Raw genomic sequence first — 27,461 nt, forward strand, 5'->3', positions numbered from 1 at the left:
TCAGCACTGAGCAGGGATATCCTCAGCTGGATCAGGTTGTTCAGAGCCCTGTCCAACCCAACCTTGAATGTTTCCAAGGGTGGGGCAGCCATCTGGGCAAGCTGTGCCAGGGCCTCACCACCCCCAACATCAGTATTGGGACCCTGAGGCATTTCACAGGGTCACAGATTCAGCCAGGTTGGAAGGAATCCACATGAATCAGCAAATGCAACTCCCAGCCCTTCACAGGACCATCCCCAAGAGCCCCACCCTGTGCCTGAGAGCATTGTCCAAACACTCCTTGAGCTCTGTCAGGCTGTGACCCCTTCTCTGGGGAGCCCATTCCAGCACCCAACCACCCTGTGGATAAAGAACCTTTTCCAATCATCCAACCTAAACCTCCCTGGACACAACTTCTGGCCATTTGTTGCCTTTCATGCGAGTGCCTCTCCCTCTCCTCAGCTGACACAGCAGCCACACCACAGAGCAGACAGGGTTCACCACCCCTGAGCTCATCTAGGAAGAGAAAACTTGAATGTCACCATGATATTTTCTGAAGAATCTCTTCACCAGGATTTCTTCTCCTGGGAAGCTGGGAAGCTTCAGCTTCTCCTTGTTTTGCTGTTTTGGAATGTGATTTGGAGAACTGCTTACTCAGCATGTGAATTGTTTTAATTTAATGACCAATCCCAGTCCAGCTGTGTCGAGGCTCTCTGAGCCTGTCTTAGGTTTTTATTGTTCATTCTTGTCCAGCCTTCTGATATATCCTCTTTCTTTTGTATACTTTTAGTGTATAATTTCTTTTAATATAATATAACATCATAAAATAATAAATCAGCCTTCTGAAAACTTGGAGCCAAATTCTCATCTCTCACCTCGTCCCAGGGACCTCACAACACCACATTTGAGTGAAGCTGAAATTTCAGTTCCAGGGTCCAACACATTCTTTCAGAGACACAACACAGAATCAAGGGATGCACGTTATTATCAGCAAAATCACCCAACACATCCAAGAGCTACAGACTAAGGAGACTGGCAGAGGTGTAAATTACAAGCCACAAGTATTTATTCAGGTAAAGTTACATAACTTATGCTTCTCCAGTGCATTCATATATGGATCAACATCTGCTCTCAGCAATGGCCATTTAAATTAGGAATAATTTATTGCAACCACTGGTTCATATCAGATTTACAATGAACTATTCAACTCATCATGTTCAAAATAATTGCTGGGTGTTTCAGAGGAAGAAAAAGAAGTTTTCAGTACCAAGAAATGAAAGCAAATAAGAAAAATATCATCCTTCTTTCAAGCAGTCCAAGGACCATCCTGACAGCAACCCCAGTGATTTTAAGCACCTTTCCCTCAACCCCTCTCCAAATTATGCTAACACTTAAATATCTTCCTTCTGGACAAGTTAGAAATGACCCCCAGAAGGAAGAACTTCTTGTGTTTAATCTCTTTCACCAAGACAAGTAGAAGTCTGAGAAAACTGGGGAAGATATCATAAATGCCAAAAGCAACTCAGTGTCCAAGTTGACAAGGGACAGAATCTGCTATATAATGAACAGATAGACCTTTAAGGGTCAGCTCACACATAAGAACTGATATTTATGTGCACATGTGGCAGATTTATAATGGCATATTGGATACCTAGAAAATATGCAGCCTGCTTTTCTTGTAATAAAACCTGTTCCCATTCCAACAGCTTCAGTGGGCTGTAGATAAGGATCCTTCATAAGTAAAAGGCACTGGAATGTTGCATACTAGGACAGCTCCACAGAACAAGACCTTCTCTTCTCAGAGAATGCTGTTGAAAATAATTAGAGAACAGGCCCTTAGCTGAGTAAATTGAAGCATCCTGACTACAACAGCGTCTACTTTAAAATATTTTTATTTCAATGTGGTCCTTATAAAGCCTTAGCTGTATTCCTAGAATCTGCAGATTATCTTCTGGGAACATTGAATAAAACCCAATTTGAATTTTGCTCCAACAGTGTTGTGCAACATAGTCCGGACACTCATGTCAAAACCAAGATTTTAGAGAAGATGCACTGGTTTAGTTCCTGCTCTCCTTGGATCTCATTTTTCTGGGTGTTGCCTATCCAGTGACAGAGAATTCAGCCTCATGGCACAATCTGGTCAGCCAAGCTCCACCAACACAGAAAAGCAGGCCCAACTCAGCTGTTGGACCCTTCTTCCAGGGGTTTTGTTACTGGACCTCACTGGCACCTGACAGAGCAGGGAATGACTGCAAATAAATCCTCAGCAGGGCTCAGATTTTCATCAGGTCAAGACTGAAAACTTCCACTTTCAAGGCTGAGTCCAGAGCCACAGCTCAAGCACAAACATTGATAACATTGCCACAACACAGGTTTTTAAAATTCCAGTTTTGTAGAGATACACTGGAAATGCAACTACCATGCTACAGCCACAGTTCCCCAGCTTGGGAATATTTTTAGGATGAATAGTCACTTGCAAGCATGCAATGAATGGGGTTTGGAGCACTGTAGGAAACACCAGTCACACCTAAAAGTACCCCTGGGCTTGGTGCAGAGAGCCAGAACTGAGCAGGAAGGGTCAGGCCAGGCATTCAGCAGGGCCCATGTCTGCATGAATTCTAAAGAAACAAAGAATTTGCAGAGAGGTTGTGCATGTGGATTTAAATCATGTAGAGCTAACTGGAGTGTCCCTGCCACATCTTGGTGTATCCATCCCCAAAGCACACTACCACCAAATTTAACTGTGCATTTAAGAAAAGACTGAGATAGTTTTTAAACATATGGTCCACGAAATAATGTATTAATCATACAGCTAAAGCATCTCCCTGCTTTACATGGGGTAAAAACATGTCTCACTATACAAAAACATCATTCTGAAAAATAGTCTAAATTATCTGTACATTCAGCAACTACTCTCACACTCAGGAATTCCACGGCCTAAACTGCTTAATAATTAAACTTAAAAACACCCCCAAACTTTAGGAAAACAAAAAAAAAAAACCAAAAACAACAATAACAAAAAAAAAAAACCCAACCAAAAAAAAAACCAAAAAAACAAAACTAAAAAAAAAAAGAACAGAACTGTGAAAGCCTAAATTCACAGCCAAGCCTTAGGAAGCCCAAAAGTTGGCTTATTTATTCTCCCAAGGACAAAACTCTTTTTGCTCTTCCTCACCCTCTCTCCTTTCTAGTTCATAGATCTGCCAAACTAAAGGCAGTGACTTTAGCAGGAGCAAGTGGCACTGGGCTCAGGGGAGGCACAGAATAACTGGAGGCTATTCTTACTTTCAGTAGCACACTGAAAAGCACCACTACTGCTATTTGCTACCAGACACCAAATTCTCAGCAAACAAATGATCATGAGCAAGCCAGAGAACAAATCTAACAGAGATCTACATCCCAAGGGAACATGCCATGGGTCCAGCATAGACCAGGAGGAATTTCATACAGACACACAAATCTTACTGAAAAAAATGATCAAACAGGATTATTCAAACAGGATTTAAGACCTTCAAACACATTGCAAAATTCAGCCCTCAAGACTCTTTCAAACCACTGATATCAATGGAGCATATTGAAGTATAATGCAAATAGTTTCAAAGGCTTTCTGAAAACAGAGGAAAACTTCAGCACAGTTATAATCTCTCTCCCTCTGAAATTAGCTGAAGCAGCTGTCCAAATGACTGTCAGGCAATTCAGAAAGTGTTCAGCTGTTCCTCCAGAGCAGAGACTGTGTCCTGGGGTTGGACAGAAACAAGCTGGGGTCAAGCAGAGGCTGTGCCAAGCTCTGCTGTGTGCTCTGGGTGATCAACAGCACCCAGTGCACATTCACATATTCCACATTCACAGCTGAGCTGGGGCCACGGGCTCTGTGGCACGGATGTGGACACTGGGAAGGCAGAGCCAGGACAGAGGCAGCTCCCTGCTGCTGCTGTCTTCATGGAATTTGATGTTCAGGTAGAAATCGCCCGTGTAGAGGAAGAGAAGTGCTCCAAAGTACACAGAGTCTTTGGTTGGCTTTACCTGGTAAAAAGAACACAAAAATCAGTACAAATAAACCATCAACAAGGCAAATTAATTGCAGTTTGCAATTCATTAGCTCCTTCAAAGGGTCTCAGAGTACTCCAGATTCACATCTCAATAATGCTTTCATACAAAAAGGAGTAAACATCTCGTCCCTATTCTAGTAAAAATGTTACTTAAAAAAATTAATCCTGTTATTCACTCATGCAGTAAATCTGTGCCACTCAGCACAAAACAGAATATGAACCTTTAGGAGTCACTGATTCCAAACCAGAATTTGTTTAAGGTAGAGATCACCCTAAATCTCTCCTTAGACTGTATTTACCAACATCTCTATTAAAGTTCTAAATCACATCTCTGAATTAATGCTAAATACATGGTTTAAACACCATTTAACAGCTTAGCAATAAGTAAGTTCATTCTCCCTTATTACTGAGACACAATCTGACTGCAAATTCTAATCAGGAACTTGGGTGACTGTCATTGAAATAATGAAGTTTAGAAAGAAACTTCCCAAAAACAGTAGCCATCCTGATTTTACTTGTCCAAATTAAATATACAGAGTTCACACCGTTTCTACATTTATGTATCTTCCTTTATCACAAATCCATCTACAATCCATATCTTTACAACAAATAATATATCTCAGTCCATCATTTCAGCAAGACACTTCAGTAATTTCTAACTTTAACACTCCCACCACTGTTCAGCATGTGATAATGTTTGAATTAGTATCTGCTTCCACAAGATGTTAAATCCTGTTTCAGGATGCCTAGAACTGAGCTACAGCAAATGCAAAACACCAAATCAACACAGAGCCATTCCACTGGATGGGATTTTTCCAAAAATTGTGAAAAGGCAGATTCATCCCAGCAGAAGAGTCCCAATAAAGGCTGAGGCTCTGAGACAGGCGATCAGAGCTGTTCCCCACTACAAAAAATGTCATTATATGGTAAACTGGGACGTGAACTGGGGAAGTGCTCATGGACACCCTTTGCTGAAGGACAAATTGCCACTGCTTGGGAAGACCAGAACAGGGAATGGGAAGGTCATGATGGGGAACAGGGGGAAGGCAAATGATCAACAGATTTCAGGGATGCTTGGAATTCAATAATACTCCAGAGAGGTGAAAACTTCCAGCCACCACCTTCCATGAGGCAGATTCTCTGCAGCTTTCAGAAGTGAAGGGAATGAGGTCTTTGCATTTTCTCCTGTTCAAGCTTTTTTTTTTGGAATTTCACTGCTGGGTTATTTAGTCAGGAGACATCATCCTGTATAGTCCCCTGGGCTATCAGTCTGCTTTGTTGGACCTCCCTAAACTGGAAGAAGTCCAGAGAGGGGCCACAAGGTATTTTTGGAACAGCTTTTCTATGAAGACAGGCTGAAAAAGTTGGGGTTGTTCAGCCTGGAGATGAGAAAGTTGAGTGGAGACCCCACAGCACCTTCCAGTATTTGAAGGAGCTACAGAGAAGCTGGAAAAGGCTTTCCATCAGGATGTGTAGTGATAGGACAAAGAGTGAAGGGACTAAATTTAAAGAGGGGAAATTTAGGATATAGATAGATAGATAGATAGATAGATAGATAGATAGATAGATAGATAGATAGATAGATATAGATATAGATATAGATATAGATATAGATATAGATATAGATATAGATATAGATAGATATAGATAGATGTAGATATTACTATGAGGGTGGTGAGGCCCTGGCACAGGCTGCCCAGGGAATTTATGGATGCCCCATCCCTGGAAGTGTTCATTGCCAGGCTGGGTGAGGCTTGGAGCAGCCTGGGATAGGGGAAGGTGTCCCTGCTGGAATGAGATGAGCTTTAAGTTCCCTTCCAACCCAAACCATTCTGCGCTTCCATGACTCTAAATTGCAGCTCCTGCACAAGGGTTCTCTGTTCACATCCTCAGAGCTGGAGAGCCCAGGCTCCCTTTGGTTTTGGTGTTGGGCACTTCTGCTGACCTACAGCAAACTTGTATCATCATCATGTCATCCACGTGAGGGATCAGAGCAGGCACAGCTGCTGCCCTGACCCTGTCCTTGGCATCTCCCCTCTGGCTGGGTAACAGCTCCTGCCCTCTGGCACCGCGTCTGGACACGCAGAACAACATCCAAACATGTCCCCTCGTGCTCCTCTGCCCTTCTCCCAGGGCTGCCTGCCTGATTTCTGCCTCACTGGAGCTGATGTGGCCTTTCCTGCAGAGCAGGGCAGGGGCAGGCACTAATGCCAGCAGTGGGTGCAGGCAAAAAGCAAACGAAGCCTCCTGAGCACCCTGAGCTGTTCCAAGCTCCTGGTCCATTCCTCCTGATCTGGCTGCACCATGGAGGAATGTCTGTGACAGCACAGCTCAGAGCCCTTGGCAAGCAGGGAGGTGGCTCCAGGCTCATTGGCATCAAGACCAAACATTGACAGTTTGGGCTCTACCCACTTCTGTTGTGCCACCACCACTGCATCAACACTTGTGGATTGGAGAAGAAACAGGGAAGCAAAATGAGCTTGAAACCTTTGCCTTGCTCAAGTGTGGGTGGGTCTGCAGAAGTTACCAGATGTTTCCTTCTAAACAGGAATCAACTTTGGAATGTGTAAGGCTGAGTGTCCAGTGGGGCGGCCTACAAAGACTCCCAAAAGATCAGACATCCAGCTGCAGCAGCCAGGGCAGCAGATGGTCACATCCAGCCCATCTGCTACACCAGGCACAGGACTAATTTTGAGGTCAAGCCTACATTTAGGAGTAAAAGGTATCCAAGGTCCTACAACAAAAGGAGGATACCCAGTCAATGAGACAGTGGAGCAGACACAGAATGGTCTCCCCAGGCAGCTGCAGAGCCAGAATAGAGTTGCCTAAACACAGGTAATGGGATGGTCTAAGGCACTGAGACACCTGCACAGGACTGGGAAGATGCCCAGGATGTCCCACAGGATTTCTGGCAGCATCTGGTGGCTGGTAGGATACCCACAGCACCAGTATGATGGCAAACATCTGCTTTTAGGCAACTGAATCTCAGCCCTGTGTTAATGAGCCAGGTACCACCTGCTGCAGACCACATCTCCATGGCCTCATGGGAGCTCAGTGGGGCAGCACCCCTGGTAACCCCTCCTCATCCAGGGGTCTCAGTCTGGAACTGAATCCACCCAAGTGTCTGTAAAGTGGATGTCCACATCAAAACCAGCTGTACAACACAAGGACTCACCTGATCAAACACAGAATGGCAAAATGTTTCCTACACTGCTGCTCCAGATTGCACTGCAAGATATATTCCATTACCATCTGTATGGCAGATTATCTTTGTCAAGTGGGCAGTTTGCCTTATCTCTCTCTCTGAGTGACCACAATCACACCTCCCTCGGGAGGGGACATTGCTGATAACAGACTATTGAATGTCACTGCATGACTGATAAAAACTATAACATCCCATTGGAAGATGCTCCACCCAGAGGGAGGAGCCAAGCATTGCTACCCAGATATAATCCAGAGGTTTTTGAGACACCTGCATGGCTTTCTCCATGGGATTCCCCACAGGAACAGCAGCTGCCTCTCCTTCCACTGGATCTTTGGAGGAAGAATACATCCTTCTCTACAGGATGCCCTGCTCCAACAGAACCACCCCTGACACTGCAGGAGGGCTGCAGCCACACTTCCAATTGGACTGGTACCAACACCCTGACCCACAGGGGGTCAGGTTGGGTTCTGACTCTATCAGTGCTGTTCTAGTGTACTGCATTGTTTATTTGATCCTGGTTTTTTTTTTCCTTCCCTATTAAAGAACTGTTATTTCCTGTTCCTATATTTTTTGCCTGAGAGACCCTTAATTTAAAATTTATAGCAGTTTGGAGGGGTGGGGAGGGTTTACATTCTCCATTTCAGGGGAGGCTCCTGCCTTCCTTAGCAGACTCCTGTCTTTCCAAACCAAGACAACTGCATTAGTCTGATGATTTGCTCAGCCACTCAGAGTGGCCTGCTCAGGTGGTCACCTGCTTGGCTGGCAGGACACAGCACCCCACAGCCTGCAGTGCCTGACCCAGCTCAGCCATGAGGAGCACAACTCGTGCCTGACCCAGACCAAATTCGTGTTGTCCTCCAGCCCAGCAGCTCTGGTGTGCCACTGCCCAGATCTGTGCCTGTGTGTCTGCTGAATCATTCATCAGGATGCTGACACTCCTGAGCCAGGGCAGAGTTAAAATAGATTTTATTAAAATTCCACCATTCATGGAAACAAAGATGAGCAGCTTGTACCTCAGAAAATAATGATCGAAAATCGAGGGAAAAAAGTCCACATTAGTCCTTTGTTGCACCAAGATAGAAGAAAAATTAAGTTTCTAGCTGCATCCTAATCCTTCCCTGATTTAGGCTACCATGTGGGACTGTGATTGCTTAGAACTAATTACTACTTATTTATACTGCTGTAGTACTTAGGGAGCTCAGTTGGAGATTAGGGCTGGTGCCAGCTACTGCTCGCTGCCCCAAAGAGTTTACAGTGTGAATAAAACAGTGCCAAGAAAAATAATTTGTTCCAGATGGGCCACAGAGGACCTGCCAGAAGTGAGCAAATGTTCACCATGGCTTCTGAGCTGATTCAAAATGACCATCTACTAATGAATTTCTCCTCATCTCCCACTACCAATTGCTTGAGCTTGCGTGTAATAACACACACAGGAAAAAATCCTGCTTGAAGATAAGTGATGGCACAAGCAGGGGCAACAAGAGAGGATGAATTGCTGGGAGTTACAGGATTCTCCAAAGAAGGCAATATTTTTGGTTTCAATTTGTAAAAAAACTAACTCTGTCTGATCAACTAATTATTCAACAAAAAACAGAGGTAAGCACTAAGAAAAATTAATAATAGGGTAAAAGATAAACTTTATGTAGTGAAGCAACACAAAAAAAAAAAATCCACTGTATTTTAATGTGTAAGTTCCACCATGTTAATTCATGTTTCAAAATCACCCACTGAATAAAAAATGTTAAATATTTAAGTCATAATGGGGAAAGTCACTTTTTCTGTCAAATACAGAGAAAAGTAAGGTTAGCCAAATTAGAAGTTATGCTTAAAAATGCAGACTTTACTTAATTTAAAATGCATGGAAATAACTCAATATCCTTCAAAAATTTTCCAGAAAAGACTTTGCTTTTTGAAGTATCATATCCAGCAGAGACTTTGTGACACAAACCAAGGCTGCTGCATCAAACTGAGGTAAAAGCACAAAGAGGTGAATAAGCATCACTACATTACTTCCAAGATAAATCTAACTTGGACTTCAAGCCACAAGAAAGGGAAATACAAAATTGTGTGACTTTTACACTTTCAACAATTTATATTCACACTGCAAAGCAGCAGGTGCATCCTGAAAATTCCCATATATGTCCCTTGTCTTCCAGGTAGCAGCAGAAACTGCTTTGAGACTTTTTAGTCTGGAATCAAAAATAACAGTGAATTTTGAGCATGAGACTTAACATTTAGAAAGGCAGAGGGATCTGTTGGGGTTTTTTTGTACCAATAATGAAGTTTCTGCATGACAACAGAGAGAATTTTCAGGGTGTGAGAAGTATCTGCCCTTGCTGCAATACCTGATGCTCCCACTCGACCACGCACCAGTGATGCACCAAACCAAACTTGTTTCTCCATCCTCCCTCCCACCCAGCTCAGCCCTGCAATAAATCATGTCAGCATCCTTGTGCCAGTGTCAGTGTGAAGTCAGCCCAATTAACTTAAACTGCTGACCAATGTGTTTTTTGCTAAACTGGACAACTTTGCACAAAAACAAGTTCTCGCAGCATCTGTCCTGATGGGCCTGCAGGGGGAGAGGGGAGCATCTTTCACAAGCAGCTGGGAAAGGGCAGCACCTCAAGCCACTTCCACTAAGCAATAAAAATAGCCAAGTGCCCATGACCTCAGGTTAAAAAAATAATGGGGACATTTTTTACAGCTTCCATACAGCAGCACTGAGTTGAAAACCAGCAGGGAATCTGGTCCAGTATCTCAACTTTTGTTTACAAAAAAGAGAAACAGGTTGTCTCTCATCCCACTCAGCCATGAGCTTCTATGGTTTTCTAAGCAGTGCCTGTCTGAATTTTGGCCAAACTCAGAGCAAAAGCACAGTTCTGAGCATGGTGGCTCTTCTCTGAAGCATCAAATACACAAACCAGGACTTCACCTCATCCCCCCAAACAGGTGGAACTTTCTGAAATCAATTTTCTATTCCTAAATTAGTCATTATGAGGGAAGAAAGGGCCTCTGGCAGACATAAAGGATTTTCTTCCGCAATCAAGGCTCTACACCCCAAAGAAGGTGACCAAGCACTTTCCCTTAGAGCCTGTGTGGTGCCAGCACCACACGCAGTGAAATGTAACCCTTCTTGTCTAAGAGTCGACATTTTGTTCATTTCACCTTTTTTGTATGGAGAGGAGGACAAGCAGCAGAAAACAATTCTATTTTTAACTTCTTGGGGATTGTGTTTACAGGAGAAATGTCAAACTCCTGAGCATTGGGGCAAAGGCAGGGACCGGAACGTATGAGAAGGCTGCCTGGGCAGGCACCAGAGACGCGACCTCCTGACTTTCTGCCCCGTAGGAGACTCAATCAGAAGGTAAGAATACATCACACTGACATCTCCCTTTTCCCTCATTAGCCTGGAGGGTCAGGCCCTTTGGCAGCTGGGCATCCAAACACCACCACTCTGATTAAAAACTCCACATTGTCAGAACCGGAGTCAAAGAAAGCCATCCCTGGATGATTTCTGCTGGCATATTTAAATTATTCAGCTACAAGAATGCAGTTAGCCCCCATTAAAAATCGAGCTGATGGTATATTTCATGCTCATTAGCTTTTAGAAATATTTTCTTCTGCAATGCATAATTGAAAAATATGCATGGTGACTGTCTCTGTGATTAACCTTTCATTTCTTTCTAACTAAAGTTCACTTATATATTTAATTTTGACAGGTACATTTTATTAACAATCTGAAGAGCTGACCTAAACAAAGGTCCTAAGCACGATCCCAAACACTCACCCCATTCCTCATGTTTATTTCATGAGTTACCAGAAATGCTGCTCATTCCATTCTGCAGCATTGCCTGCGAATTTTCATTCCAGGTATTTTGTTGTTGTATTTTTGGGAGGGAAGGATGTGGGAGAGAGTGGTGTTATCTTTTTCTTGCCTTAGAAGCAAAAAGCTCCTAGACTTGAATTTTCTACAGAAATTGAGAGAAAAATCATAATCTCAATTGTTTTTAAAAGAGGCCTTTTTTTTTTCCTCATTTTATGCATTTCTTTATGGTTTTATAACAGTATGCTAAGCATCCAGGAAATGAACCAGCTCATCAGATTGGCCATTAATGCTTAGCATTTTCTTTTTGCAGTCTGTTGTGTTTCCTCAGAACCTGACTAGAACTGATTTGCTGAGTTCCTTGGCTCAGCCTGGGGAATGTTTCTTATGGACTGAAGGAAAAAAAAAGTTATTTAAAATCTATTACTGCAGGCTGTGCTGGGAGACTCAAGGGACTGGCAATATGGTATTGAACATTCAATCTAGGGTTACCCATTCACATTCAGCCAGATCTGGAGTGACCAGAAATTGCTGGCTCTGATAATTTACTAGTGGTTTACATGGTAGGAAATTGCAGTCTTAAACCATTTCAGAGACCATTCCAGAAGAATGCAGCAGCCCTGTTAGCAAAAGCTGCCATAATCACGGGTATTTCAAAAAATTAATCTGTTTTAAAATGTACAATAGAGTAATGAAGCCCCTTTCAAATGCACATCACTCAAAATGCTGCTAGTTGTCACCAAAGAACTCACAGTGTCGATGTGGAAGGTGTTGGAGCCCACGAAGGTGATGGCATCCTGCAGCTCATAGTTGTGCACCCCATTCTGGTAGTCCTGGTAGGGCATCATGGTGAGAGCAAAGGGCCCCACGCTGTGCTTGCTCCAGTTGGTCAGCTTCACCTGCAGGGGCACAGGGTCCCCCACCTGGCACGTCACCACGGCGTCGCAGTCACACACCTTGCCATCAACCAGGATGTCTGCAAAGCAAGGAGACAAGTCCTTGTTAGGCTGGACACCTGCTTCAGCAACTGCACTAATCTTGGCAGGAGGCTCAACAAGAAAAAAGTAACCTCAATGGAACCAGGAGTGTGGGACAGTTAATCCTGGGAGAGAAAACTCAGTGCTGTGCTGTTGTGAAGGGCACGTGCTTGAGAAAAACCAGCTCATGAGGGGCTGATATCTGTCCACAGCTGTTGAAAGAGCTATGAAAAAACCCGAATTATGATATATACACAGGCACCAGAAGATATTTTTTTAACCTCCTCCCTTGAAGGCCAAAGCCACAGACCATTTCTCATGGTTCTGCAAATCAACAGCACGAGGTGAAGGGAAATACAAACAGGAACCATCAATACAAACAACAGCTAGAGAGATCCAGGGCTGGAGGCTCATGTTCATGTGTTACAGCCAGAATAAATCCTTCTGTGTGGAGGTGAGCTTTTGGAGCAGGACAGATACTGGCAGAATTTGCAATGTATTACATAAATTAAAATACTGATTATAAGGAAGAGCAGGATTTTAAAATTATACTGGAGTACTACAAGCTTGTTCACTCTTTGCACTTTAAATCACTCTGGGATTTCTATTTTTAATTTTCTACTTTTCTTTCCCTTACTGGGACAGCAGAAAATATAAAGCCTCCAAATTGGTTACTGCTGGGACAATGACAGCCAGAGTAATGTGTCCATTAACCTTGCCCATTTGCTTATACAGAATCAAAATGTTTCATTACCAACACACTATGAAATTGCCAGTCCAATTCCCTGCTCTGAAAGGGTTCCCAGTTGTGCAGTATTACTGTATTTTTCAGATGAGGGTTATCTCCAATGCACTATTAATACAGGAACATTTCTATTTCACTATGGGTTCATGTTCAGAGATAAGAGAAAGCCCTGGGCACATGTAAGAAAGCATCCTTTGTATGAATACCTATCCCCACAATCTCATATGCCCATGAGGCATTTCCATCACTCCTGCTCCTCCTTGGATCCTTGCCTTTTGACATGCATCATATTATTCCTCTGCATTGGATTTACATTAGTAATATCCCCTCTTCAAGGAAAGACACTATTTTTATGCTCCAGGAGTTTTCACAGAAAAAAAATTTACACCAAAATGATTTTTTTAACTTTGCTTTGTTTCGTTGCCTTGGACAAAAAGTGCAAAATGATGCATGTTCTTGTGATGCCCTTTAGCCTGGCAAACTGAACAAGCCTCAACACAGCCACTGGATAAAAAACAAACTAAAGTTATTGCCAAAGAAGAAAAAAGTTCAGAAAGGAACATTTATTCCAGAGGTCAGGCCAGCAAAGCTGAGGTACCCAGATGAAAACCTCTCCTCAACCAGAGCTGCCCAAATCCAGCAGTGTTAGATACAAGAGGTTTGGCAAAAAGAGCACAAAAAAAAAACCCTTCAGTGTTCAAGCTGAAGCTATCCAAAACCAGTGCTGGTGTCCCAGTTTCCCAGTTGGAACAGCCCCTGTTCCAAAATTTCCTTTCTCTCTCTCTTTTTTTTTTTTTTTTTGACAATTAGAGCATTGTTGAAGAGTTCTGGAGTGCTGAGTCCAGTTCTGGGCTCCTCATTACAAGAGACAGGGACACACTGGAGAGACTCCAATGCAGGGCCATGAGGAGGATTAATGGACTGGAGCATCCCTCCCACGAGGACAGGATGTGAGCACTGGCACTGCTCAGGCTGGGAAAGACTCCAGGGAATCTCAGCAACATAGATGAACACCTGGAAGGAGGTGAGAGGACAGAGCCAGGCTCTTTGACTCAGTGCTGCCCCGTGGCAGGACCAGTGTGCACACACTGAAACACAGCATCTTCCCTCTGACCCCCAGGAAATAATTCCTTTCCTGTGAAGGTGGCCCAGCACTGGCACAGGTTGCCCAGGGAGGCTGTGGAGTCTCCATCCTTGCAGATTCTCAAAACCCATCTGCACATGGTCCATGGCAAGGGGCTTTAGGTGGCCCTGCTCGAGCAGGGATGAGACCACAGTGATTTCCAGAGGTCCCTGCCCATCTCTGTGATTCTCTGAAAGGAAGTGATAATCATCACTGCATCTTAGGGAAGGGCTAGAAAACCTTTATGGCATTGGATTTCTCCTGCAGCAGCACACTCTAATACCATGGGTTGTCCTGCCCAACATGATCAATCTGCTTCTTGCAGTATTGCCCTGAGATCATGGAGGTGAAGTAGGGGTTATAATGGTATCCCACTATCAGGCATTAACTGACTTGGGTTTCTCAAAATCTCAGGTTTCTGTGGTTGAGATGACCCTGAGGTGTCAGAAAGTCTCTTTTTCCCAGCTCCGCAACCAAAGAAATCGAGATTCATTGGTTCTGCTTTTCAAGGTTGTTTATTTTTTCTTATCTATTACATTCTTTCTCTGACCTGCTGAGATCTGTCCTGCAGGTCAGGTTGTGGCACAGCATGTGCCCTTTGGGTGGTGCTAACTTTTTATACTAAGAACTACATGTACTTATTTACAATAACTTTCCAATACCTATCACCTATGTTAGACAGTCTGTCTCTATACTAAACCAATCAAAAAGTGTCACCAAGTGTCACCATCACAGCAGAAGATGGAGGAGGAGGAGGAGGAGGAGAAGAAGAAGAAGAAGAAGAAGAAGAAGAAGAAGAAGAAGAAGAAGAAGAAGAAGAAGAAGAAGAAAAAAAGAAGAAGAAGAAGAAGAAGAAGGACATGCCTAGATTCCTCCATCTTGCTTCTTGAACCCCCATTCTAAATCCCCAAAATTCTACTTTTTCACCCTGTGATACATTAACTATCATTTTTCTCAAACTCTTGTGGCTTGTAAATCTTTGAGTCCCTTGCCAGGTCTTGAATCATCCAGGGCAGCCAGAGGAATGTCCTGGTTCCAATACCAAAACACAAAGAATGTGTGTCTGTGGATAACCTTTGTGCTTCCCCATCTCCTGGCACAGAGCTGAAGTCCAGTTGCTTCCTTCAAAAGCAGTGCATTTATATCAATTCATGACTTTATATCAGTTTCTGTTTCCAAGCTTCTCCCTGCAAGGTGACTCCTTTCATTAACTAAAAAAAAAAACAACAACCCACTTGTTTTCTGCTTCTCCACCTAGTGGGTTTTACTCCTGTGCAAAGGGTTAGATCCCCAGACCATCACAAACCCTTGGAAATACTCCCTAAGCTGAGAGGATGAATCTACATTTTCAAGCTGCTCATCAATTGCCTCTTAGCTTCAATGGTCTGCTGTAGGAATTGTAAACGAACGCTTTGCCCTCTATCTCTACCTTTGTATCTAATAAAAGCTCAGAGCATTTCTTTCTAATATCTTAATGAGAAAATAGAAAATCCAAGCAAAAGGGAAGCATTTAAGTCTGGCTCAACCAGATTAATTTTTTTTCTCATTCCTAAAAATCAAAAATTAGAAAAAATAAATTCTTTTAGATTGATTTAAAAGTGTGTGTGTGTGCACATGTGTTTGTGTACATATTGAGAGATAATTTCCCTCCTTCCCAGAACACACTTCCCTCCTGCAGTACCAGAGCCAAGGATCTCAATGAGATGTCAGATGAGAGAGCACACATGGCTGGCGTGCAAAATACTATGGAAAGGAGTGTTTAAAAACAGCCCCCTTTCATCAGGGAGAACAGCTTGGTTTGACAGGCAGCTTTACTCCCTTCCTGACACAGAAAACATCTCATGGACCAGACGGATTTGCTTTAATATTTTCACCCATGAGCAGAGGAGAAGCCATGTGCACAGGGTCCCGTTTCTGCAGATTCAGCTCCCTCACACAGATGGCACAGAAAAGCTGAGACTGCTCACACCACTGCTGTGAGAGTGAATCATTACTGGCTTCAGAGCACAGGAGCTCTGAATCAGAAGATGCAGTCACTAGCACAGAAATCAGTCGTGGCTGTGTCTCCATCCTATGAAGATTCAGATACGAGAGAAACAGCTCTTGAGAAAATTAGAAGGACCAAGTTGAATTCCAATTGCATATAAAAATTGCATTTTAAAAGTGGCAGCATAAAATCTGGATGACAGAAGGGGGGGAAGCACAAAGACCTAGCAATCTCCCAAACTCCTTTAATTAAAAGTTAAATCATTTTTGAAGTGATGCAATAAACCAATAGACTGTTGCCCTCCCCACCCCTTTTCCTGCTCATTTACCTACAATGCCCACTTGTGTTGGCATCCTTGGGTGCCAAAATCACCCTGCAATGCCTGACAGCCATGAAAAAAGGACAGGCATTATTTCTGCCACACATTAATGAACAGGCACAGGACCATTCTCTTTTCCCTCTAGGTCCTTCCCTAAATGATTATTGTATCCAGAGAGAAAATGTTATCCAACACATTTTGGAAGGTGAGGATGAGGCTGCTACAACCACTAAGAAGGGTGATTGGAAAGCCTTGCTTTTTCATTGGCAGCCTTTGCCAAGCCTTTTAGGATCTCCATGAATTAATCTTTAAGATGGAAAAGCTGTTTCATGGGCCAGCTGATGGGTGATGCTTATTGCCACCACAGCAAGTCTGTGAGAGACCATTATGTAAAAATAACACATCAGTATTCTTATAATGTCTTTCTTTCAGGACCTCAGAATTCTCAAGAAAAGGGAATGAATGTTGCTATCAGGAAAACAATGACTATTCCACAAGAAAAACATCATTTACCTTTACCTGCCAGGTGCACTTGTGTCTACATCACCCAAAGGAGCTGCTTGGAACTGAACACCAAACATTAATAACATTCTGTGTTATTTACTCTGCTCATATTAACACACAGTAAGTTGTTCTTGCCACTTTGTCAAGGTCCCATGCAAGAACTCATTGGTCCCCCTGCATATCAACAGTCCTGAGTCATGACTAATTGCATTTTCACACCCAAGTCCCTCTTTGCCACTGTCCAAGTTTAATTTTGGAAAGCCACATACAAATACATTTAATCCCAGAGGAAATGCATGTTCCAGCAATGTTTTCTCTCCTCACTCATTTTTGAGCTGATTTAAAAAAAAAAAAAAAAACAGACTGCAGAGAAAGGCAGGGTGTCTTTGCTGATCTTTATAGGGGAGGGATGGAGAAATTTCCATTGGATATTTCCCTTTAAATTGGATGTCAAGTCCCCAGCTGATGCACTTGCACTGGCCTCTGCCATTCTCTGCTGCTCTGAGGACTCTGAGCAAACACCTCACAGAGAAATGGCTTTGCACAAACAAGTTGGCCAACAAAACTCAAGGCATGAGATGCCCAGATGAGTAAATACTGCTCACATAAAAGAAAAACCAGAAAATCAAGAATATGAAGTCTTGCCTAGCTTTGCTGTTATAGTTAGGGTACTCTGCCAATCAACCACTGCAATTGTTAATTAAAAAATACTAATTTCACTCATCTTGGTCTGTGAACCAGGAGAGCCATGGCCTGGGCAGGAGAGAGGAGCAGCAGCATCACTGACATTTCTGGATAATGCCCATCAGGTACTTTGATGGAGGAAAGCCAAGGCCCAGAGCCATGCTAGAGCTGCTGCAATGAAGATCTTATGGAATGATTCCGTTTTTCTGTGCTCAAAACATCTCAAAACAGCTGATTAAAATGTTTGCCCAGGACAGCTTTCCTTCTAATTGCCTTAAAAGAACACAGAAAGGGCCAGCCATGATGTCTGGAACAACTTCTCTATATTTCTTTTTTTTTCCCTTAACCTTTTTTACAAGACTATTTGTTCAGGACTTTGCAAGGAACTTAACACTGAAAAGGGAATTCTTTTTGAAATCATTTATTCAGAAATAGGTTTAATCAATTCTCTCAATTTCTGATCTTATTTTATGCAGCTGCATGAAAAGATCAGAAAGGAGGAAAACGTCTGTACTAGAGGCAAACTCTCTGTACAGAGCAGTCTCTACACAAGCAAGTTTCCCATCCCTCCCCTCATGCTCTGAGTCAAGTCAGCACCACATTTATCATTCTGGTTTTTGGGGCAGCTCAGAGGAGCAGGTGACATGTGGCATTCTGTTGAGACAACAGGACCCCTGGATTTTCCTGTGTTCCTCTGAAGTATGAACCTAAACACTGCTTCTGTTTCCCCTCTTTGCACTTGTTCTCCCTAATGTAGAGCAGTTTCCTTTCATTTTCCAAACCATTCCTGCAAATTATTTGCACACAGAGAGGCAGATTTGGTTACATTTATTTGTGCATGATGAGGTCCTGCAGCCCTTTCAGAGCTGAATACATCCATACAAAAGATATTTCTATGAATATAGAAACTGTGCTCCCTGTCACTTTCATCAGGAAAATGCTGAATGGTTATTTAATAACACAAGACCCTCTTAGATACTTGCATTAAACCTTCTGTCTATTATGTGGACCTGCTCCCTGCACCAAACCTGAACATCTTAATTTGGAATAACATCCTCATATTCATTCACTGTTATACTGACACAATAGTGAGGCAAATCCAGCCCCTGCTGAACTTCCCTGCAGTCAGCAGCACCAGAGCACAGAGGTATACACATGTTTGTGTTGTAACAGCTTCAGACTACACAGATATCTCACCTTGTCAACCACTGCTAGTCGTGTTCTGAAAACTGCCCTCATACTCAGCTTTTGCTTCTCCAAACCCCCTGCGGACCTGAAGAGTTCAGCTCCTCTTTGGGTCAAGGCCCTTGGACAGTGGTGAATGAAAAATACAGAAAAGGATATGAACAAACTATTGCAGCTTCCTGCAAGCACCAACAACCCAGAGACCTTCAGCCAACACCGGGGCATGAACCAGAAAACAGGAAAGTTGGCAGAGGATGGGATAACTGGACATGAATGTAGGCTGGTGAAAGAGGCAATTGCTTTCACAGGACCTCAGAGCTGCCCCGTTCCTGGCAGACTTCCCATTCCCAAACATTTTAGAATTAAATTAAGGACACTTTTTTTTTTTTTTTGCTCCAAAAGCAATTAAAAAGAAAAACACATTTAAAATCTAGTTCTAGCAACAATAAGCAATTAGTGTTTGATAATTGTCCGTGTCTTCCTATTTAATCACTCTTTTGCAGTGCCCAGTATGCTGATGACAGATCCCAACAGGTCCCATTATCTTTCTTGCCAAATTGTTCCCAGTTTGTGTCTGTTCTTAACTCTGTGATGGCAATGGGCTGAGGATGCTGCAGCATCCCCTGGGGCTCGTTGCAAAAGGATTCCTCAACCTTGTCCTTTGTCCTGAGGAAGATTCCTTCCTCCAAATCAGTGCAATGTTTATGTCCAATTTTAAACTCCAAGACATGTGACCAGCATTCAGTTTTAGCACTCCTTGATCTTGGCTATGAACATTTAAATGTGGTACAACCTTCTTCCATTAACTCCACAAAACAGGGTCATGCTAGCTGAGGAGGGAAGCATGAACGTGACTCTGGGGTTTGACTGCCTCCAGCTTCTGCTTGGGATCTTAAAACCTGAATGCACATTAAGCACAGATTTATTTCAGAAATGTGTCAGTTCAGTTTAACCTCCCTGGTTTTGGTGGGAGTTATTTTACTTCACACATGCCTTTTATGACAGACATTTCTCCTTCCCTAAGAAACTGCTGGCACATGGATGGCACCTGCTTGTCTCATCCTCTGGCAGCCAAGATAACCTGTGATTTGGTGCTTTGCCCAATTTGCTATCAAGTGAAAATCACTTCAGAGTTTATTCTGCTTGTGCCCAGCCCTAATCTAAATGCACAAGGGCAGATCTCTGAGATTTTAAGATGTTCAAAGCTCTGTGTTTTCCAGTAAGCCTGAGCCCCTCTTGACTTATTTTAAAATATTCCATGACATGGCCCCAGCTTCCTGAAATAGTCTCATTTATGAACGTGGGCCAACACTTTTTTGTCTGTTAATCACAAGCAGGTTTGACAAAATTTCTTTTTATTATCTGCTACACAGCCTGGAGGTCAGGCTGGCATACAGTGTGTGCCTTGTGTCTGAAATTTCACAAGCCTGGCATTTGCATTTTATTTTAAGTTATTGAAAACTTTATTTCTATAGCTTGTCTGTGTCAGGACTACTTTCAGAGCATTCTAATCCAGCCCTGTGGAGGAAAAAATGGAGAGGGAAAAAAGCCCTATAATACATTTAAACAAAACAAAAACCTATGAGGAAGTATCATATAACACTGGTTTTGGTATATTGGCAGCTTTGTGCAAAACCTCTGCAAGAATTGAACTGCATCGTATAATACCCTGAATTAGAAGTGAACACACAAGGATCATTGAGTCCAACTTCTGGGTCTTCACAGGACAAACCTAAAAATCACACCATGGCATAATTTAACCTGCAGTTCACTGAAAGCAAATCACCTCTTTCCTCACTGGTTGCTTAATGAGACTTTAAATTTTCTCCCTTTTTTCTCCTGCCATTCTGCAGTGATGGATGTTGGACAAACCTCTCCCTCTGTAGAAGAGATTTTGAAAAGCCTCATGCCAACTTTGTCAGAGTGTCTGACAAAAAGTTAATGGTAAAAAAGGAGCTGCAAAAGTTAATGGTAAAAAAGGAGCCTATAGCACTTTGTGCTGTTTTGGGAGCATGTTTCAGCCTCAAAGCAGGTTTAGTCTAGACACTGGATGGATTTCAGACCTCCAGGGAGTGTTACCTGCTCTACAAATCAGTGACAAGGGTGGTGATTGTGGCACGTTTGCCATGGAGATGGCAGTGAACTACAACTGCTCACAGGAGAAGCAATGTTATTTAACAGCAGAGCCACAAAACCAGACTGCTGTACTCAATTTTGTGCATTCAAAGTCAAATATGAGAGCTCAGCCACACAGTTTACTTACCCAAAATATCATGGAATTAGGCAATATGGAAGTGGATTTTTTTTTTCTCTGTATTTTCTACAATTTCAAGTGGAAACAGTATTTTCTGCATTACTCATTCAACAAGCACAGAGTGGTGCTCTGGGTTCTTACAGAGGTAACACCTAACAGGGAATTGTTTTGGTTTTTTTAAGTTGCTGGTTAAACTAATCCTATGTGTAGTATAATTGTCTTTTTTAAGGCCTGTAGGAAGAGATCTCTGAGGTAATGTCTGAAGCAGAAGGAACTCAAATTCAGGTGAGAAGAGAGATGAGACAGCAGTCTCTCCATGCCCAGATGTACAGAGACACCAGTGCAAGATGCTTTAAGTAAAAAAAAAAAAAGTTATACTGACTATTTGAAGAAAAAATTGTGGGCCTGTGACTCATTTTCCATACTTGCCTTTAAAAACCTCATGAGATATCCTGCATGAGATATCCAGGCCATAAGAATTTTTGTGTCTTTGTAGACCAGGCACAGCCTGGTACGAGATAATGTATAACCCCCCATTAACAGGCAGGTAGATGATTTACCACATCTCAGTGGCTGTGTAAACATGAGCAGGAGCACACTGAGCCTCTCAGGCCTCCTTCAGCCCAGCCACAACTGAAATGCACCCAGCTGAGCTAAATGAGGGCATCAACAGGGCCAGGCACAGACACTGCCTGTGCAGGGGCTCTGTGCAGGGCATCTCTGTGGGTGCCAGGCCACCTGTGCCCAATGTCCACACTCTGGGGATCCCACTAAATGAACCTATTCTCCATTAAGTTTCTTTTAATTTCAATCACAGCATATTTCAGTCTGATGACTCTCAGTTGTTTGGCAATCCACTTGCCAATGGATTGTCTTAATTTTTTCCCATTTTCCCCTTGTATGATTAGTTCACTTTTGCATTAAAGCATGAGACAGTAATCCAGGCAGGTGCAAGATAGAAACTCCCAAACCCTACTATGACTTCTTTATTCTGATTGCATCCTGCTTCTATATCATGACCTGTCTCAAAATCCAATCTGAATGCACAAAAGAACTGCAGTAATAGATATGTGTAGATGGAAGTTTCCAGTCATCCTCTCTGACACAAACCCATAGTTTTCCTTGCTAGATTGGATATGAACACTCAAATAACAATCAAGCTTGTAGAAAACAAGAAATATTTAAGCTTAGAGTCATCAAACCAAACTACTTTTGGCCTTTCTTGGAGATATTTCTGTTAATAATTTACTACGTCTAAAACTGAACATGCTCAAAACCTAGCTCCTGAATTTTTCATTAAGTCCTTTTCTCCCCATACCTGTCTTAATTTCAGAAATAAAATCAGATTCCTTCCTGCCAATCTCAGCTTTCACTTTGACTTGATATCCTCTCATGACTCATACCTCCACAGCCTGTGATTAAATCCTGATGCCACTTTCTAGAGCACTTCTCCAAAACTGACCTTTTTGCTCTGCTTGCACTGCCAAGCTCTCCTCTGAGATCTAACTGGATTATACACCTTAAAAATTAAAGTCACTTCATCTCTGCTTTTGAGACCTTCAAACTTTCTATTCTCCTCAACTCTCCCAGTCCCTGCACCAAATATCATCCTCTAGGTCCATGACCTGGTTATGTGCACATGGCAGCTTGCATGGATCTCATTCTCAGCTTTCCAGATATGGCAGTAAAGCTCAGCCCAGGCTCAATTCCCACATAATGACCCATCTATTCCTGTGCCAGCAGAAACCCATTGCTGAGGTCACACAGCAATAACCACAGAAACCTGGTGAGAATTGCTGCAGAGGTGGCAAATTTTGCCCACTGCTACCTGTGGGCTACAACCTGTGTACGTAACTACTTCTCTCTCATCACTCTGGTATATTATTTTTCCTATTCCTCCTCCCTGCTCACCTTTTTTTTTACATATACCATATTTATATTTGTAGCATACAACACAGGCATATATATTTACATGTGTGTGTGTATATATCTATATTTTCATATAGATAGATGATATAGATATATAGATATGTAGATAGATATAGATATAGATATAGATATAGATATAGATATAGATATAGATATAGATATAGATATAGATATAGATGGAGATAGATAGATAGATAGATAGATAGATAGATAGATAGATAGATAGATAGATAGATAGATAGAAAATGCTGGATATAGATATCTATATCTATATCTAATCATCTATATCTACATATCTATATATCTATATCATCTGTCTATATAAATATATAGATACATACACACACATGTAAATATATATGCCTGTGTTGTATGCTACAAATATAAATATGGTATATGTAAAAAAAAAGATGAGCAGGGAGGAGGAATAGGAAAAATAATATAAGCACTCAGGGACAAAGACTATAACCTCTTAGGGACCACAATACTCATGTTCCTAAGAGCTTAGCAGAACAATTTGTATGGCATCTAGAACTACACAGACCTATTTTCCTGGGATGGGAAGATGGCACTGCTAGAGAATCAGAAACAATTAAATTTAAAAAAAAAAAACCAAACCTAACCCTAAATAAATAAAACAATATTTATGTATCTCAGATCTCAAATCTGATGGGAAAAGGAAGTGAGCACTGCATCAGCTTTCCACATGGGGATTCTGAAACATTTTAGGGAGGAGTTAACCTGTCCTGGGAAGTGAAGTAAGGACTTCTCCTAAGCAGAAATGAACTAATAAGATACCAAAAAGAACTAAGAGGGGAAGGTGACTTCCAGAAGATAAAGCAAAACATCTTAATTGTAAGTTTTCAAAATCCCCATGCTGGCTCATTGAGGTACCAGCTTCTTACAAGAATAACTCTTACGCTAAACCAAATGTAAAGCCTGAGGATTTACAGGACATGCAGGAAGAGTGTAGAGGGGATAAAAGAAAACCCAACCACAAGGAAAAGTAAATTGAAATAAAAATAATGCTGTTTAAAGGAGAATTCTCTGAGAAAAGGCTTAAAGTAAGAGCCTAGAAATCCTTTCTTTCCCATCACTGCATTTTGAGCGAAAGGAAACCTCAAATATCAGCACAACAGAGTGCACAGAGGATGAAAATTCTGAGTTTAAATAAAACTGCAGATATGACATTGTGGGAAAAGAAGAAAAGAAACACTGAGTTCAGCTAGACAGAGTAAAAAATTAAATCCTCTCCATACCCAAGACTGCAAGGCATGCCTTGGGCTTCATCTGTCAAGTGTTGCAAAGCATTCCTGCAAACCCTCTCCCTTCCACTGACAACCTGGGTGCCAAAACCTTTTTCCTCACTCAAACCCTGGGACTGTGCTCCAGCCTGGAGAGCTGCTGGGGAAATGAGCAATGAGCAGGTGTCAAATTCTGTCCTTTTATCTCTGGCTTTAAAAGACAGACACAATTATGTGCAAATCAGCGTAGTGAGGCAGCTGATTAAGTCCCTTTTCTAAGAATTATTTTCCCAAGGCTCCGTGCACAGGCCAGCCAGAGTTATCAGCTCATCTGCAGACAAAGTATGGAGGCTGCTCCACCTTCTAGAGACCCATGGACATAGAAACAGAGATGAGAAATTACTAATTCCTCACCCACCAGTCAGGCAAGAGCCCTGCATTGTCTGACAAGGCTTCTCTGGCACAATCTTTGCCGGGTTTGTGTATTTTGGTATTTTGAGATTATGTGGGTACGTTTGATACACATTAGTAGAATGCCTGGGAAATGAAATGAGATTGTAAAGTACAGGAAGTTGAGAAAGTTGAAAAAAACTAAAGGTGAAAGTCTTCAAAATTCAGTGCATGGAAAGACTTTATGGCTTCTTCAGTGTACCTCTGAAGTGACGTATCATTCTGTGATTTTACATGTGAAGTGCAAAGAACTGCATCATGTTTGAACCTAAAAACAAGAACAGAAAATCCTCCCAAGCCCTATCAACTGCTGAGACCAGATTTTTAACTTTATAAAAATCCACGGATTTACATTACCTAGGGGTCTGGCAAATGGTTTTTACTTAGCCATGCTGGAAAACAGAGTTGGGGGGTTTTAAATGAGAAAAAAATGATAAAAGAAAAATAGCTTTTGATGGTTTGAACTGACCTAAGAAAGGAAGTTACCCATACCATATCGAAAGGAAATTTTCCTGGCAGTCTTAATACAAAGCCTGAGTGTACTTCCAGAGATCCTGGTTGCCAGCCCAGCCCCAGAAGTGGTGCCCCTGGGAGGGCAGTACTAAATAAAGCTCCTGATGCCATCTGCATCAGTGCTGCTGTTTGCATGAGCACAGCTCCAAACTGTGCATGTGGGATATGCCCCTCAGTGCTAACTTACCATCCTTACATCCAAACCAAGAGAGGCTTTGTATGCACCCTCATTATGCAAAGAGGAAAGGAGAGAGGATCATTTTGTCCTGATCCTTTCTAAACAAAAGAAGTAGAAGTTTTCAGAGCCAGGGAAATTTTTTCCAGATTTTTTCAGGTCTCTAGCAGCAGTTTAGCCTATGCTTTTCCAAAAATATCTTTGAAGTAAGGGAGTGGAGAGAAGCTCATGAGTGGCTTGGAAAGTATATAAAGCAAACAGTGACATATAATGGAAGCTGTTCCCAAGAGCATTTGGATTTCAGCAAGTACACAGCACTGGGAGTTAACCACTCTATTATGTGGGTTGTCTTTTCCAGCGTTAATTTGTGAAAAAGTCCATCTTTTACACACTTGCAATCCAAACAAAAGAACAAATTTAGAGAAGCAAGCACAGAAACCATGCTGGGCAATGGAGCACTGCAGACAAACGCTGCCAGTAATCTATATTCACATTGGATTGCATGAACTGACCCAGAATTAACTATGGCTGCCCTCTCCTGGAAAACTCTCTGGAACAAATGAAGTTCTCTCATCCATTTCCATTAATGGCATTAGCATGCTTGGTGGGAAGACCACAGCAGAACAACTGGATAAACAGCTACAAGGAAGCAGAAACAAGTAACAATAGAAAGGAACTATTTTTCCACAGAAGTCCTGAATATCCTGAATAGATATTCCAGTCCCTCTTGTAAACCAGGGACACAACTGAGCTCACCCAGAGAATGCAAACTGCGCTTCCTGGTTTAGGTTTTAAAATGGATGTCAAATGTCAGGATGGGAGTAGGAAGAAAGCAACTTGCAGTCAATTCATAGAAATTCTTCACATTCAGATACCTGAGAGCTTTAGGAAACTTCATTTGAAATCTTGATCTCCTTGAGGTTCATTGATCAAATACAACATGAGCCCACGAGCTCTAAGGGACTGAGTGCTGGCTCCAGGCTCAGCAGATCATCCTGCTGGTGTGTCTTTGTGCGCATCTAGAGAGCTCTTTCTTCCCTCTTCAAATAAAGATGGAATTCCCAGAACAAATGAGGATGGGCAAGGATGTTACTATGAGTCAGCAAAATGTCCTGACCCACAGTCTCAGTGTTATTGCTAGAATGCAGGTGGTTTCAGCCTCCTACCCACAGCTACATAATCACCAGTTAGGAAACCATTCATAGACCTTTCCTCTGAAGGCATTTTTTGGTTGACCTCATTCAGTAAGAATCTCTTAAAATCCTTTCTTGAGAAACAACAGCATAAGATGATCATTTTGGAAGATCACTGGCCAAATCCAAGTTATTACTTCTCCCATAAAGGTATCACTGAGTCATATCTCGTGATAACAGCACAGAAATACATGCTAAAATTGCAGAAAAACTGTGAGATTTCATTAGATTTAGTTATCAAATTGATCAATAGAGTATCCCTGATCAAAACAAATGAAAGGGAAACCCTGATCAAAACAAATGAAAATGAGAGGTAAAGAATTAATCACCTTCATGAGAGGTTTGACGGTGAAAGCATTTTAAAAATTGCATCAATCTTAAACATCCATCAGAATAGAATAATCTGTTAAATGAAGCATTTCTTTCAAAACTACAATGTTCAGTTCAAGCACTTTAGAAGCTCAATAGTAAATACCTACAGACACAGGATTTTACTAAATTTTCTTCATTATTTTCCTCTTTATCCACGTTGCTCCTGACCATTTTTAATGTCTCCTGCATTTGCCTCTGACAGCATCTACAGTGCACCAGGCCCTACATGAAAACAGGGAAAATCTGTGCCCTTAAATAATCAGTTTGTCACATAATGACCAGAGAAATCTCCGTGTATGCAATGAGCCCTTTCAAATGCCACATTCAATCTGCCTCAATGAAAAGCAGTTGTAATAGGAGGCAGATGCTCCCCAACAAGTCTGCCAGCTGTTCAAGCCATATCCAGATGTTGTGCCCACTGAACTCCAAACACATTCCAAACACACAACCTTTCAGGAAAACAGGAACTTGTTCCCTGTCTTAAAAATGCTAAGCCAAGATCTCTATCACTATAAAATGCCATAAAGTAACTCTGCTCCTGGGATTCCTTCACAAGTACAGAACAACAAACCCACAAAAAAAAGCACCAAAAAATTACAGAAAAATATGGGAGAATTGAGTTTGACAGGAAAGATCAATTCCAATTGTCTTTAATGACCTGAATGATATAAAACTCAACTTTAGAATCCAACCTCTTGTTTTCCCAATTCTAATTGTAGCTGGGCTCCATTTTTACCTTCCAGAGCATGGC

General features: G+C 42.1%; 1 protein-coding gene across 5 annotated transcripts in view; it reads right to left on the bottom strand.

The window, feature by feature from the left end:
- Positions 1–827: 827 nt before the first annotated feature.
- Positions 828–27,461, bottom strand: part of TRAPPC9 (trafficking protein particle complex subunit 9) — a 453,504-nt gene continuing 426,870 nt past the window's right edge. For all 5 annotated transcript variants that reach the window (XM_064706725.1, XM_064706726.1, XM_064706729.1 and 2 more), the window contains 2 exons: positions 11,809–12,032; positions 828–4,002 (listed from right to left, as the gene is read on the bottom strand). In XM_064706725.1, the coding sequence (XP_064562795.1) occupies positions 3,823–4,002; positions 11,809–12,032 (404 nt within the window). In that variant the 3' untranslated portion in view covers positions 828–3,822. The remainder of the gene's footprint in view (positions 4,003–11,808; positions 12,033–27,461) is intronic.

Source organism: Zonotrichia leucophrys, chromosome 2 (assembly GCF_028769735.1).
Source record: "Zonotrichia leucophrys gambelii isolate GWCS_2022_RI chromosome 2, RI_Zleu_2.0, whole genome shotgun sequence".
NCBI classification, from domain to species: Eukaryota; Metazoa; Chordata; class Aves; order Passeriformes; family Passerellidae; genus Zonotrichia; species Zonotrichia leucophrys.